This window comes from Sprattus sprattus, assembly GCF_963457725.1.
Source record: "Sprattus sprattus genome assembly, chromosome: 11".
Taxonomy (NCBI): Eukaryota; Metazoa; Chordata; class Actinopteri; order Clupeiformes; family Clupeidae; genus Sprattus; species Sprattus sprattus.
The window spans coordinates 4,917,110-4,931,179 of record NC_137909.1 but is presented as its reverse complement, the minus strand read 5'-3'; the positions used below and the strand labels follow the sequence as shown (position 1 = coordinate 4,931,179).

The 14,070-nt window shown below is 39.9% G+C and overlaps 2 protein-coding genes across 2 annotated transcripts; both read right to left on the bottom strand.

Annotated features, from left to right (window-relative positions):
- Positions 1–445: 445 nt before the first annotated feature.
- On the bottom strand, positions 446–2,625 carry rx3 (retinal homeobox gene 3; the record flags this gene model as incomplete). Its single annotated transcript, XM_080847953.1, has 3 exons — positions 446–880; positions 1,941–2,170; positions 2,376–2,625. The coding sequence occupies 3 exons, from the start codon at positions 2,623–2,625 to the stop codon at positions 446–448; spliced, it is 915 nt and encodes a 304-aa protein (XP_080704079.1).
- Positions 2,626–6,019: 3,394 nt separating this feature from the next.
- On the bottom strand, positions 6,020–12,641 carry cplx4a (complexin 4a; the record flags this gene model as incomplete). Its single annotated transcript, XM_080847670.1, has 3 exons — positions 6,020–6,247; positions 9,767–9,854; positions 12,481–12,641. 3 exons carry the CDS (start codon positions 12,639–12,641, stop codon positions 6,020–6,022), a joined length of 477 nt encoding a protein of 158 aa, XP_080703796.1.
- Between the last annotated feature and the right edge of the window lie 1,429 nt (positions 12,642–14,070).

Sequence of the window (14,070 nt, the reverse complement as noted above, 5' to 3'; positions counted from 1 at the left end):
TAAATAGATTGTCTATTGGCATGTTATTATAACAGTAAACAAATGGAATTCATTTAATTTAAAATACATTTTAAGAAGAGTAAGATGACATCATTACATCTTTTTTCTCACAGGCCAGGATTGTCACAAAAAAACGTATAAAAAGCCATATGTGAATATATGGCTGGTACTCATGTTAAAACCTTTATTTAGATCAACGGCATCCCAACAAGAAGGAGAGTGTGCCAGACATTTAACCCTAAACAATAATATAACCTCATGAGTATTATCAGCAACACCAAGAAAATCCCCATAGCATCAGGATTCACAGCTTTAGAGGTTAAGTAGCTTTTCAGCATTTTTGATTGTCAGATTCCGGGATTTTTACCCAAAATATCTCAGAACAGTCCTACCAGAGTTCATGTCTTTGAGTTCAGAGGTCATGAATGGTTATAGTTGGGGCCCTTCACCATGTCTTCCCAATGAATTGAATGTGCTCTTTGGCTTTCATTCGGAGTGATGCAATACTCGTGTTACGGGGGTCTGATTCCTCCAGGGAAACCTTGTCCATGAAGCCTGAGCACTGGTAAGGGGGTGGCGGGCACATGCTACCAATGTGGGGCAGACCGTGGCTCAGTGACGGAGCTCCGAGGAAGGGTGGGGGTGTGTAGCTGCCTGAGAGGCCTTGCTGGGGGACCATTAAGCCAGGTAGGGACTGAAGTGAGGAGGAGCTGGAGAGGGGTGTGCTGAGCCACGGCTCCAGGCTGAGGCCAGAGCTCAGCGCTTGTGGAGACGGGCGGCTAAAAGACAGCATGGAGGCTGTGGAGTCTTGGAGCTTGATGGAACTCACTTCCAGTTTCTCTTGACGACGCCACTTGGCTCGACGGTTCTGGAACCACACCTGAAATCAATCAGAACAAATTTGGTTACATTCTGCTCATAAAGCATTTAGGATAGGCCTGTGGAACTGCTTGTGCATCGGCATGTCTGAAAATACAGATTTTACCTTGTCCAATCTCTCTCTTTCCATTTCATATAGTTTTCTAAAATTACATTTTTTTGAATCAAAAATACATTTAAATATTTATTATAGCACAGAGAGTGTTTGGTCAACTGATTTATCATTTCAGCTGATTGATTACCGTTATCATTCCGATTGATGGACTAAACTGTTATGCTGTCGTGCCCCGCAATGCACGTCGCTTTGTTGACACTTTTTCGTGCGGGGAATTTTAATTTGAATGTCCATACTGGTACTAATAACACTAATAAAACACATGAATTAATAAACTGCCTTAATAAATTCGCAGGACAGTTTGAAATTTCCGTGTGACTAAATTCAGCTACCCCAAAAGACTATGTAAAGCCTGTCTTGCAAATTCTACTTAATGAGATTGGTAAATGAAAAAGAAAGCACCAATACAGGCTATGTTTTCCACATCCTAAATATAAGGTACTATATTTAGCTACATCATTTACAATAAAATAAAACATGAGTAAAATCACCAGTTTAATCAAGACGACATATTTACTGCGTCAGTTAAAATTAACGGGTAAACTTCGGTTCCTCATCCATATGAATGTACTCACTCACTGCAAACAACCAAAAGTGCATCATTTAGGTAACGCTTCCTACTTCAAGGACATTTTAAATATAACCAGGCAAACCGTTCATATCATTAAGGCTATTTTCAACTTATTTTTCAGTAACAAGTAAAGGTAGCCTACTTAGATAGGCATATCCTGATTTTAAACAGGTTGAATTGCACAAAATAATCTTAATTAAGGTGACTATAGCCTATTTGGCGGGTTTCTGGTGCTGAAAGCTACCTAGTGCTCTTAGTTTTGTTTATTAGGCGAATGCATTCGTATTTGCCAAAAACTTGAACCATTTTCGAATGACAGTTTATAGGGCAGGTTTCATAAAATCATTAAATCCTATTAGTAAAACAAATGCCTACCTGCACGCGGACCTCCGGCAGGTTGACTTTGAGCGCGAGTTCTTCTCTACTGTAGACGTCGGGATAATGTGACTTTTCGAAGGCGCGCTCAAGTTCGTGCAACTGAAAGGTCGTGAAAGTCGTTCTATTCCGGCGATGTTTTTTCTTCGGATTTTCGTCATCTGACAATTTACAGTCTCCATCAGTCACGGAACTGACAGCGGAACTCGGTCTAGAGGAGCAGCAAACACCTGCAGAAAAGCATATCAGCAACGGTTAAGACATTCAAGTCAAGTAGACCACTTCTAATTGAAGATATAAAGGCCGTAAGTTACAAATTTAAATGAATGATGTTACTAACTTTGCTAACAGGTCACATAACTCAACAGACTACATAACCTATGCCTCTACGAATAATAATTCAAAGTTCTCCCAGAGTTCACAGAAGTCACTCACTCTGAAAAGTTTCCGAGTTGTGTTCCTTCCTAAGCGGCGAGACGGCAGGAGTGTGACCTCTGTGCGCGTCTGGAGCGACTCGTGGAGATCCATTGTAAACGTATGTCGGATGAAACATATTCCCGTCTTTAAATCCCAAGATTGCTTCAATGCTATGGATCCTGGCAGAGTGGCTGGGGCTCCGGACTAAACGTGGAGATGTTGACAGACTTTCTTCCATTCTTTCGGTCTCACAACTAGGCAGTCTCATTGATTTACAGCAGTAAGATAAATTGTCAGAATCGTTCAGAAATGTCCTTAGAGCAATTATAACTCGCGATCTCTAATAGGCCTACATGGGTTGTCTGTCTTCGGTATTACTTGTGGCAACCTTCTAGGTCATGGTCTGTAACACAGTGAAGAAACCGATTACCCTGGGTGTTTTTAAAGGAGTCCCCTCCTCCCTCCCCCGGATCAGAGACTTTGTGTGACTGACAGCCCCTCTCCTCTGATGCGTCAGGGACCGTTAGATTTCCACTAGGACTACAGGACAGTCGGACCAGCACCAACTCCTCCCAAAGTGTTGGGGTCATCCCAGCTTCATAAACCGCCTTACATAAATCTTAAAAACATCTTTTCATCCTCCAGATGTCAACGCAATGATGGCCTGCTACAAAGAAGCGGACAGAGATAGGCTAATGGTTTAAGGTGGAAAAGATCAGAATAAAAAAATTTCAGTACAGCCGATTGTAAACCAGGGTAGATTTAAGCATTTTCCCGTATCAAACGTGAACATGCTGTTGAAAGTGGAATTTGAGATGCATGGAAGCTTGCTTTTTTTAATTAAAAAAAAAATACGCAGGACATGTCTAAATGAGTGGAATAAAAAGGCCAGATGTAACGGTATAGAAATATCAGAACAGTTTTAACTATAATTTAATCTATGAATAGGCCTAGTTTCATTTTTATTAATATATTTATTTTTGCTACCTATTGGACAATTCAGTATCAGCTGAACCGTCTTTAAATGCGTTGGTCTTCGTGACTGGTGTCACTAAAAAACTGTGCAAAAGAAATTTGAAAGGCGAAGGTTTGACGCCCAGTTTAAACATTTAATGGCGGATTTAGGCCTATGATCTCAAGGACCAGGCACGTGGGGTCTGTAGAGCTACCCTACAGGCGCAGTTAATTGGAAGAATTTCCTAATTTCTTGAATGTTGAGAGAGGATGTGTGTAATTACCTCTAAACAAAGATCGACAGCAGTTTGGTAATCCCATGGCCACACGCTGCTTTAAGGGGATTATGTTTTTCAACAGTTAAAACTCTTTAATAGCCAACCATTTAGCTCCTCTGTAATAACTCAACATGAGGTAGTAGTTTATTGTCATAAATTACAAACTAACTTCCCCTTTTTGTCAATCTGTCAATTTTTTAAACATTTAAAAAAAATACAGTACAACTGAGATTTGACTATATCTAACCTGATTTATATTGAATAAGTTATGCACAGTTTATCATTTAATATAGGCCGGTCAGATTCATTGGCCAAAATGACCACACATTAAAGTGCTTTTATATAGATCTCTTGTAAGAAAGATAGGATGATATATGATCATGTTTATTAACACAGTGGTGACAATAGATTATTATCATAGACATTGAATTAGTTTTTTTCTTTTCGATTGTCTAATCACTCCCTCATGCTCACATAGTCACAAATGCAGAGTATCTTATTCACATTTACACATATACAGTGTTAATACAACTTTTAATAAAAACAACAGAAATGGTGGAATATTAAAAACACAACTTTTTCTCTGTGCTGTTTTATTATTTGATCTGTAGCAGAAGTGAGGAAGGGAATGATGAACAGGACACACCCTTGATCAGTTATTTATGGGAGCATGCATGCCATGTCATCCCCTTTTCTCCAACCACCCCTAAGATGGACCAAATGACTTAAGAGAGTCTGACACAGGCATTTAGCTTGAGTGGATGACAGCCTCATCTGCATTCATCCTATTAGCTGCTAATCTTTGGAACTCAAAATCCGAGGCTTTTAGGACAGGGAAACACGCATGAAATTCACAACGCTGAGGCTTTTTTTTCACTCCAACTAATCAGCCCTCTACAACAGTTGTACAGTAATCACCAATTAAATAAAGACCCATTCCTCTCATCTGTCTTCTAGTATAGTGTTTGTGTAAATCTGGTACTTTGAGCCTAATCTAATTGATTTAATCTAAACACATGGATGAAGTTCAAGTCCAACTCCAAGGAATCTTTGTGTGTAAAATACAGCTCTTTTGGAGCTTTGCATCTTAAACAAACATTATCATGATTACTAAACTGACTAACTAAACTGGCTATTGAAGCTCTATTATTTACTAAAATGTGATAATTGAGTAAACATTTTACCATATTTAGTTTGACTAGTTTTTAGTTTTCGTCCGGTATTCCTTGATGCAGGGAACCACACCCATTACTTTGATTTATTCCTAATAGGAAGTGCTAGTACCTTAACAACAAGTCCTTGGGCAGCTTCTTAGAGTTTTGGATTTTGTATTAACCAATGTGTTGTCTGCGCTATTATAGGCCAATGATAAACAAATAAACATCACCTCTCAGTTACAACGGTATGCGATATTAATTTTGTGATTTATATTCCATTATTCTCTGCATATCGTTTCCCTGGTACTTGTAGACTTCTCCATGTCTTTTTCAATTGGCAATTCCCTAACCACATTCTTTTGTGTAAATACACATGGAGGAGAATCAGCACCTCAATAAGGAGCCACACAGAAAGCAACTATTAGAGGTGGGGGTGGCAGCATCATGGGTTCAGTTCTCTGGGAGTGCACATAGGCTACTGATATAAGTACTGTATGTATGGCTTTAAATATTTACTGTAAGTACCAAATCACCCTAAATGATACATTCCATTTAGAAACAACAGACACTGTATGAATAAACTGTTTTATTAAGTACACAATCAGCAGTCATTTTTGCCTGTGTTTACATTATTGTATACTTGAACAGAGTAATTTACTTCTTATGTACACAAAATGAGTAAACTAAACATAGATTTTCCCTGTTGGAACATTCAGCAAAATAAAGGAAGCTGTTGCACTTTGTTGTGAAACAGTCGGTATTGAGCCCAGCAAAGATGGTAAGATGTGCTGATATGAATGATGAAACATACTTGACATGAATTCACCTGTGGAGTTATTTTAGAGATTGAATATTTTATTATTTTATATTTAATAATGTATTCCAAAATTCTGTAATTGGTCTAGCTTCCTATGGCTCCTGGTTTAGAGGGTGGAGAGAGAGGGAGAGAGAAAGAGACGGGGGACAACATCTAAGACATCATTTATTCATACATCACATACAAAATAGTCTATCCCACAGGATAGTGGGGTGAGGGGGCACATCAATGGGACACGATTCAGAGAAACGATTTTTGGGCAGAACAGGAGGTTCCAACGAGATCAGCTATGCATTTCATCCAAACAGCCAACAAACCACCAGTGATCAAAGCACAGGGGAGTAGAACATGCCTCTGAACCAGCAATTTCTTGAGAGCCAGAATTAATCAACAGTTTTCCCTTATCATTTTAAACTTTTCTTTCTTTCTCTTGTGTAACTTTTTCTTTTCCCTCGTTTACATGACAGAACACTTCTCCTCAGCCTTGGTTTTCACCTCAGCCAGGGTTGCTGAGGCCTTCTCCTTGATCTGGTCCATGTCCATGTTCTGGAGGTTCTGCATCTGGCCCAGGATGGAGTCCTTCTCCTCCTCTTCTGTGGCGTCCTCATCCACCATCTTCAGCAGCTCTTCAGGCACGTCAACGTCATCACCGGCCATGTCGAGCATGTTCTCATCCTGTTCACTCTGTGAAGAAGCAGGTACATTACTGGGATCACGTCCGGATTAACCATATGGGCAACTGGGCAACTGCCCAGGGGCCCCAAGACGCCAGGGGCCCCAAGCAACCGATGTAAAAAAAATAATATATATATATATAGTAATGGTAATAATAATAATAATAAAACATGTAATTGCAATTATACAGTACATACATTTGGGACAACAGTGACCAAAAAAATTGCTTTCGTTAACGTCCCACTATGTGTCTCAGTTTGTCTGTGGTGCCTCCTGCGTTGTGTCTGTGCAAGCAGGGCACCCAAGTATTGTGATTTCTAATAACATAAGTTCACATTAAACATAATTTACAGCATATGCAATTATGCATTAATTACTTTCGCAAGTAAGCTGTGATATAAGCGAGACAATGCAATAAAGTACTGTATGTATAAAAAAACAATCAAGTAAAGTACAGATACTCAGAAATAATACTTCAGTAAAGTAAGAAAGTATTTTTCTACTCAAGGACTAAAACACCCCTGTGGAAAGGTATGGTTTGTGTTCTGCGGGGTGGGGGTAGGTGGGCACCAGAGTCACTGTTGCCCAGGGGCACTATGAAGTCTTAATACGGGCCTGACTGGGATTACAAACATTTTATATTATTGACTGTGGGAACTGGATTGAAACCTTGAAGGGTATTTGATGGGTGGGAAAGTGAGCCAGCTGACATCCAGATATTAATTGAATGTGGAATATCTGTAACATGTGTGAACGGCTTTGTTTTGTGTTTCATTTCTGGAGCATGGCCTGGGAGAATAGACAACTTGATTCTGTCGAGATGGTTAGTGTGCATTAACCTAGGGTTATATCGTTGTTGCTATCTGTGTTTATTGTTTATCTGGTTTCTTGAACCTGCAAAAAAGCCTACCTAGTGGAAGAGCCTGCACATTTCTTGATAAAGAGAACAGATAAATCAACTGTGAATATCATACTCTGATAATAAGGAATGTTCAATATTCTGCCACTGACCCAGTTGATTGTAATTTCATGTTGGCACAGTGGTAAACTTCTGCTACCAACTATTTCAAGCAATGCCCAAAATGACCAATAGAGGCTTGGTCACAATGTACACCTAGGTGTGAGTTAAATCCCAGTCACTTAATGGGGGCAATCACGCTCTTCTGCATGTTAAGCGGTTCTTTGTTGCTCGGTGGTAGGCTACTGAGAGATTGAAGCAATGCTGGCTGTCAATGCTCTGTGCCTCAGCATTTAGCATAATATCAACAGTGTGGTTGTGAATATGTACAGTAGGCATAGGCTACTGCTCCTTCTTGTGTAACATTGCTTAATCCCTCAATGGAAAGTCAGTATAACAGTCATGAAGGATATTCTTAAAGGGTTTTCAGAAATGAAATTTAGGCCTTCTCCCCATACCCCCCAAGAAATCAAATTAACTTTTGTTATACCATTGTTTAGGAGATGAAAATGGTCAACTGGCAAGATATCATGGTAAAGATTCAACAACAAGAAAGACACCAGAATGTATAATTTCTTCATTCCAACTCCTAGGCTAAAGCTTTAGATATAGTGTAGCATAGGAGATTTTACCATAAACTCAGTTTGGTTGTAAGTCAGCTTTGTATAACTTCAGTCACCCTTGTTAAATTAGCTAGTTTGCAGAAGAGCTTACCGGTTATATAGGTCAACCTAATTTTGTCAACGTAAATGGTGACGAAAACGAAGACATTAATAAAGTCTACTTCTTTTTTCGTCAACGGGACGAGACAAAACTTCAAACCTACATTAATTAACAGGGCTTAAACGTAGAGAGACTGCATTTCCCTATAAGCTGTGCTCGTCCGTGTGCATATGCCATTAGATCCATCGTGCTGGCTCCATGTTCCTACCTTCCCTTCCCTCCCCTGAATAGGAGGATACGTCTCGCCAGTCAGCTGCTGAACTAACAAGCTATTTTACCTAGCTAGGTTGTGGCACCAGAGCTTCACAACTTACCTTTAGGTTTGGACTAAGGATCGTATAGTCATTTTATTGACAGAAGACATAATGATAAAAGCTAACAGCAACAGCCAGATATTTATGTTACTAACTACATGGGAATGGGCCACTGCTGTAGTCAGCCAGCTTCTAAACTACTCACTTAGCTGTGTTTGATATGGCACCTCAGCAAACCACAGTTTAATTTCTTGATAGCTAACATTAGCATCAAGGAGTATTTTATCCTAACCAATCTAGTTGTCTAATTTAATGTCATAAATTGTTTCCAATTAGCTAATTTACTGAAGCATAGGCTAGACATGGGTTTGGTTTCAGAGAATAAAGATATGTATTTTTGCCTTTATTTTTGTGTCTTAATATGACAACCAGACATTAAAAAAAAAAAATCTGCATATCATTTTGTATCAAAAAAGGCCTATGACTTAAAATAGACTGAATTTAGTGAGTCTTCATTGATTAAAAGTAAACAAAAATATTTAGAATTTTGTTTCAAAACTAAGGTTAAGAGTTTTGAAAAAAGACTAAAATTAAAATAAATACTAACCTTAAAACAAATTGCGTCTGAACGCCCTGGATAAGCATTCACAATTAATATATTTTCCAGATTATTTTGTTCATGAATTACAATAGCAAATTATTCATTTGTGCTTTTAGCTACAATTAACTGTAATTCAGTTGTCTATTTAATTTACCCAAGGTTATCTTGCACTTCTTACAAATGCTATGACTATTTTTCAGTTGAAACGGCTATAGTTTCGTAACAATTTCTCGAAGAGCAGAAAGATGTCTGCTTATGCCCTTTAGCAGAATTCAGAATTGACTAAAATCCCAACTTTTATGTATTCTTGTTGTTTTCTATTTCATTTAATTAAATAGTTGTCTGTATCACTATGCAGATCACTTAACAAAGCTAAAATTAAAACGTAGAACCAAAGGACCAGAGTGACAAAGTTATAAACAGTGAAGTTCTTAGGTAGACTAAATCTCTTAGGCAGGGTTAGATCCCTCACACCAACAAGCATTTTTCAGACAAGAATGTCGGCCTACCTTGTTCTCACTCCCCATTCTGCCTTCCTTTTAAATCCAAAAGTATTTCCCAGTGATGGATCCACAATAGGGGCGGATGGTGTGTGTCTGTATTAGAGCAGTGTGAGCGGTGTGAATGGTGCGGTGTGGAGAGATGAACACCTCTGCCGTGAGTAGCAGATGGCCTGAGCAGCCAGGGAAGGACTAACACTAAGGACACAGTATGGCACACGCAAAGTCCTCAAGTGATTTAGTTAACCAACTGTTTGTGCTAATCTTTTGGCATTTATAGGTCCAACCTCATAGGTCTCAAACGTTACTTAGAGTGGGGGTGGGAATGACTCTCGTCAGCTGGGCAGAGTTTTGCTGCAGGTGCTGTATCATTGGTCACATGGCCTGTAGGCGTGAGGCATGTTCTGAAGGCATACTAAGATGCAAACTGTTATTCAAGTCACTTCCTAGTTAATAAGGGCTTCAGCTACCACACATAGTTAGGTCTCTTACCTTCGGTAAGCGGTACTTGTCTCTTAGGCACACCCGGAGCGTTGCCCTCTCAGCCTTTTTGTGTAAGAACTCTGAATCTCTTTCCATCCTGTGACACAAACACCACAATTACACAGTCATGTCATGTCAAGTAAAATAAATAAATTACAAAATAATTTGGCACAGGTAACTGAGTACTAGAGAGAGCAGGAACAACATTACCACAAAAACAGCATTTTTGTATATTTTTGGTCATTTTGGCATTTTTAGTAATGAGTAAGAGGAATTGGTCACAGCAGACGGCTTTCATTAATGCACAACTTCATGTTTGTTGTTCTTTTCACAGTAGTAGGTAGAGGCTCTGCATGACCTCTAGGGCAGAATGTTTCAGATGAGGTGAAGGGCTAAAGTGGTTCAGACTTGTAATCTCATTGTTCATCCAGGGATACAGTGACACCTGAGCCCAAGTCACGTGCCTGCTCTCCTGCAGTGCTACGCACGCTGTGACTCAGACACTGCTCAAGCTAGAGGTGATTCTTTATGTGAGTACTAAATGTATGTTTTTTTTTCTAGATTACTAAATAAAAAAAGGTTACATGTACCTCTTAATAAAACACAATAACACAGGTCAAACAAAGTGCACACACATAAACACACACACACACACAGGCACACACACACACACAGACACACACACACACACACACACACACACAGGCGCACACACACACACACAGACACACACACAGGTGCACAGACAGACACAGACACACACGCACGCACACACGCACGCAGGCACGCACGCACACATGCACGCACGCACGCACACATACACGCACACATGCACGCACGCACGCACACATACACGCACGCAGGCACGCATGCACACACAACATTCTTTCACAATAACACATCTATTATCATTCTTCTGCTTAAACTAATATGGAGGCTTTATGAAATTACATTATGGACTTTAGAAAGACATTCGTAATGTAGTTATGTAGAAGTGCGAGACGTAGTTAGCCAATTAAATTTAAGGATTATGAATAGAACAGATTTACACAGATTTAGGATTAGGCAAAGATACAACGATGTTGGCAACAACCTTTTTAATAGTCACTGGGAAAGACAATCTAAACACACTACCAAACATAACACATTGCTATTAGTTTTTCGGAAATATAAGTGAGACAGCAAGCATAAATATCAGTGAAATGTTTGAAGCTTATGTTGGTTGGGAGATGGAGATGCAAAATGCAAAATGCATTGAAAACAAGGGGAAAGGCCCTGACACTCTACCACAGGCCAGAAACAGTAGTCACATTATGAAAGTGCTTCCACCTAAGTTGTTGTTTGCAGTTTATTGACCTACAATTTCTTTGCTAATCATGAAATGAATTATAATGACTAGAATATTGTCACTACATTAAGCAGTCATGCAGAGAGTACCATGGTATAACACAAATATACCATGGCTGTCGAGTATCCATATCACTGTGGTGGAACACAGGCCTTCAGTGTTTTGTTTGTAACTGTGTTGGTAGCTACAAATAACAAGCTCTCATCACATTTAAAAAAAATTAAAACCTTATTCTGTCACATCAATGTTGAAATTTGCTGAGCAGAACCTCCAGTTTGTCAAGTACTATGCAAATTGTACTGACATTGCACCCTCTATGATCTGACGGTTCAGATAGCATTAGGCTATGGCAAATGCATAAGTAGAATCCAGTGCATTGCAATAGGTTGTCTTCCCCCCCCCCCCAGAAGTGGGATTTTTGTTTATGTTATAACTGTGAAATATGCCTTTGTGGTGTTATCCAAAATAGAGGCAGCTCAGACTGTAGAAGAACATATTCTCCGTATTCTTCTTGGCTGAATTAGCCAACGTAACATTGATAATGGGCCAACACAAGACTTCACATAATTCTTTGAGAAAGTGTAAAAAGGACAAGTGTTAACCATCAACGATCCCAATGGCCCGCAGACACCCCCCAAACTTGAAGAGTCCTTCAAAGTATTTGTCAGGTTTATTTTTCACTTAACTGAGCATTTTCCTGGAAAACAACAGCACTGTGTTGAACTGGGCTAAGCCCTTGTCTTGAAGGCAGATTAGCTGCCTCTCCCTGTGACGTTAACTCTGTCATCACCACTATGATCAGTCCTCTTTTTTATTGTCATTCTCGGTTTAAGCCCCGCCTTTTCTGATACTACTCTAAAATGAAACGGCTCTGCTTGTAATTAGTTTGATGACGAAGTGAAGAATATAACATCTGTGTTAATGTAATATTTCAATTAATCTTTATCTCCATGAGCATGAAACGTAAATCATGGGTTGGGTTGTAAAAAGGTGTTATGGTGTAAGTCACCTAGACAAAAGAATGTGACATGTTTACTGTCATAATCAGGCCTTTGGTAACACAAATGCCGCAGATGTTACTTTTGAAACCATTGATAAGAAATTTAAAAAAAAGACATTAAGATACAATTAAAGAGACTGAGCTAAAAATGCCTGCTCCATCTTTGGTTACAATCATTAATGGCTTTTAAAAGCTAAAAGTTGCACATTGCTATTAAATCCCCTGTCCCCCCGTCAGTGAAGAAGTCGGCCCTCATCTGCTGCAGAAAAATGACAGATGAGCTGATGGCATTCATTTCCCGTCTCATGCTCTGCTCCGTCTGGCTGCCTATCCTCTCATGAGGCTAAAATGGCGGAGCTTTCCCCTGGTACTTACTTCTCCTCCACCACCTGCTTCTGGTACTCCTCATACTCCTCACGGGTCATGCCAGCAGCGGCAGCGGGGTCTTTTGGGGCTGCCTCCTCTGCCTTCTCTTCACCCCCCATCATTCCCGCCAGGGGGTTGGATGGTAGCATGGATTTGATAAGAAAAGCCATCTTTTCCCAATGGAAATCTGATTCAACAGTAAATTTGTAGTTGAGTAAATTTCCAGTAGATTGTAATGGCTAGCAGTACCTAGTCTGTGTACCCAACCTGCTGACTATCTCTGTTGTCAAGGGCACACTGACGACTGTGAGCAGACGCCAAAAAAAGAAAAAAAAACACACACACAGATATGCTGTGGCCGTAATCTGGATTAAACCTCCCCACTTCACTATGCTGAGGGGCAGATGGCCTGGGTTTGTTTTTATCAATTCATACTCGCTCCCCAAAGAGTGGGAGATATTGTCTAAAACTGATAAAAATTTCGCCTCTAAAAATGAGAAGTTGTGCTTGGCCACTAAAGGTCACCATGAAATTTGGGGTTTTAGGAAATAGATTGGCACTGTCTTTCCTTCACTGGAGCGTCAGACTGACTGTTTCCGCCCACTCACCCTTAATCACATTACCTAAGATAGGGGCTAGCCAATGCGCTGCGGCCAAATCGTCCAGAGATTTCCATTTATACTCCTGGACGAGAGAGAGAGAGAGAGAAAGATAGAGGGAGGGAGGGAGGGAGAGACAGACAGTACAAGCAGGGATTATCCCACTGTTTATCTGCTGAGGCCGTCCCTCTTGTGTGGAGCGATGGAGAGTGTAGTCATGGGGGGGAGCCCACTGTGGCTTCAGTTTCCACTTCCACATGTTTACCTCTGCAGGATCACAGGCCCCTCCATCCCCCTACATGTGAAGTGGTGTGGGGGGGTAGATCCAGCTCCAACAAGTAGTGCTGTCATGGCAGCAGCACTGTCTCTCTCAATGAAAACTGACTGAGGCTATCAGATGGGTGCATTCCTGCACATATTAATTATGCTTGTGAGGGAAAACATGTGCGGTTTGATGTAAGAAGGTTAAACCTAAATTGGTTGATTGATTTAGAGGGCATTTAAGTTAAAACCAAAATTGTCAAGAATGCAAATTGTTTAAAAAAATGCTTACTAGGCATTTGTATACTAAAGGAATTATGATGTTGGTTTGTGTTATCTATGGTGGATATAGATTTAGTCATTTGAGAACTACATAAGGCTACATTTTGTAATCTGAACATCTGATCTTTTTGTCATTAAACTGGATAATTGCTTACAGTTAAGATGGATTCGACTGCACCACTCTGCAACAGATTCCCTTAATGACTATTCAGTTTAATTGCTTTGCTCTTTATCGAGCCTTATCATAATGTAATTATCTCTTGCTGGTTGTTTGATCAATTGAGTTTATTGTAATTGCGACTAAAAACATCTTAATCGTCCTGTTAGAGCAATGCCTTGGGAGATACGTGTCATTGTATACCAGCTGATATGTGGTGCAAAATCAGTTTAGAGGTGGCGTGGCTTAATGGCATTACATCAAGTTGGCATGTTCAATGTGGGCAGTGAAGGCCTTCTT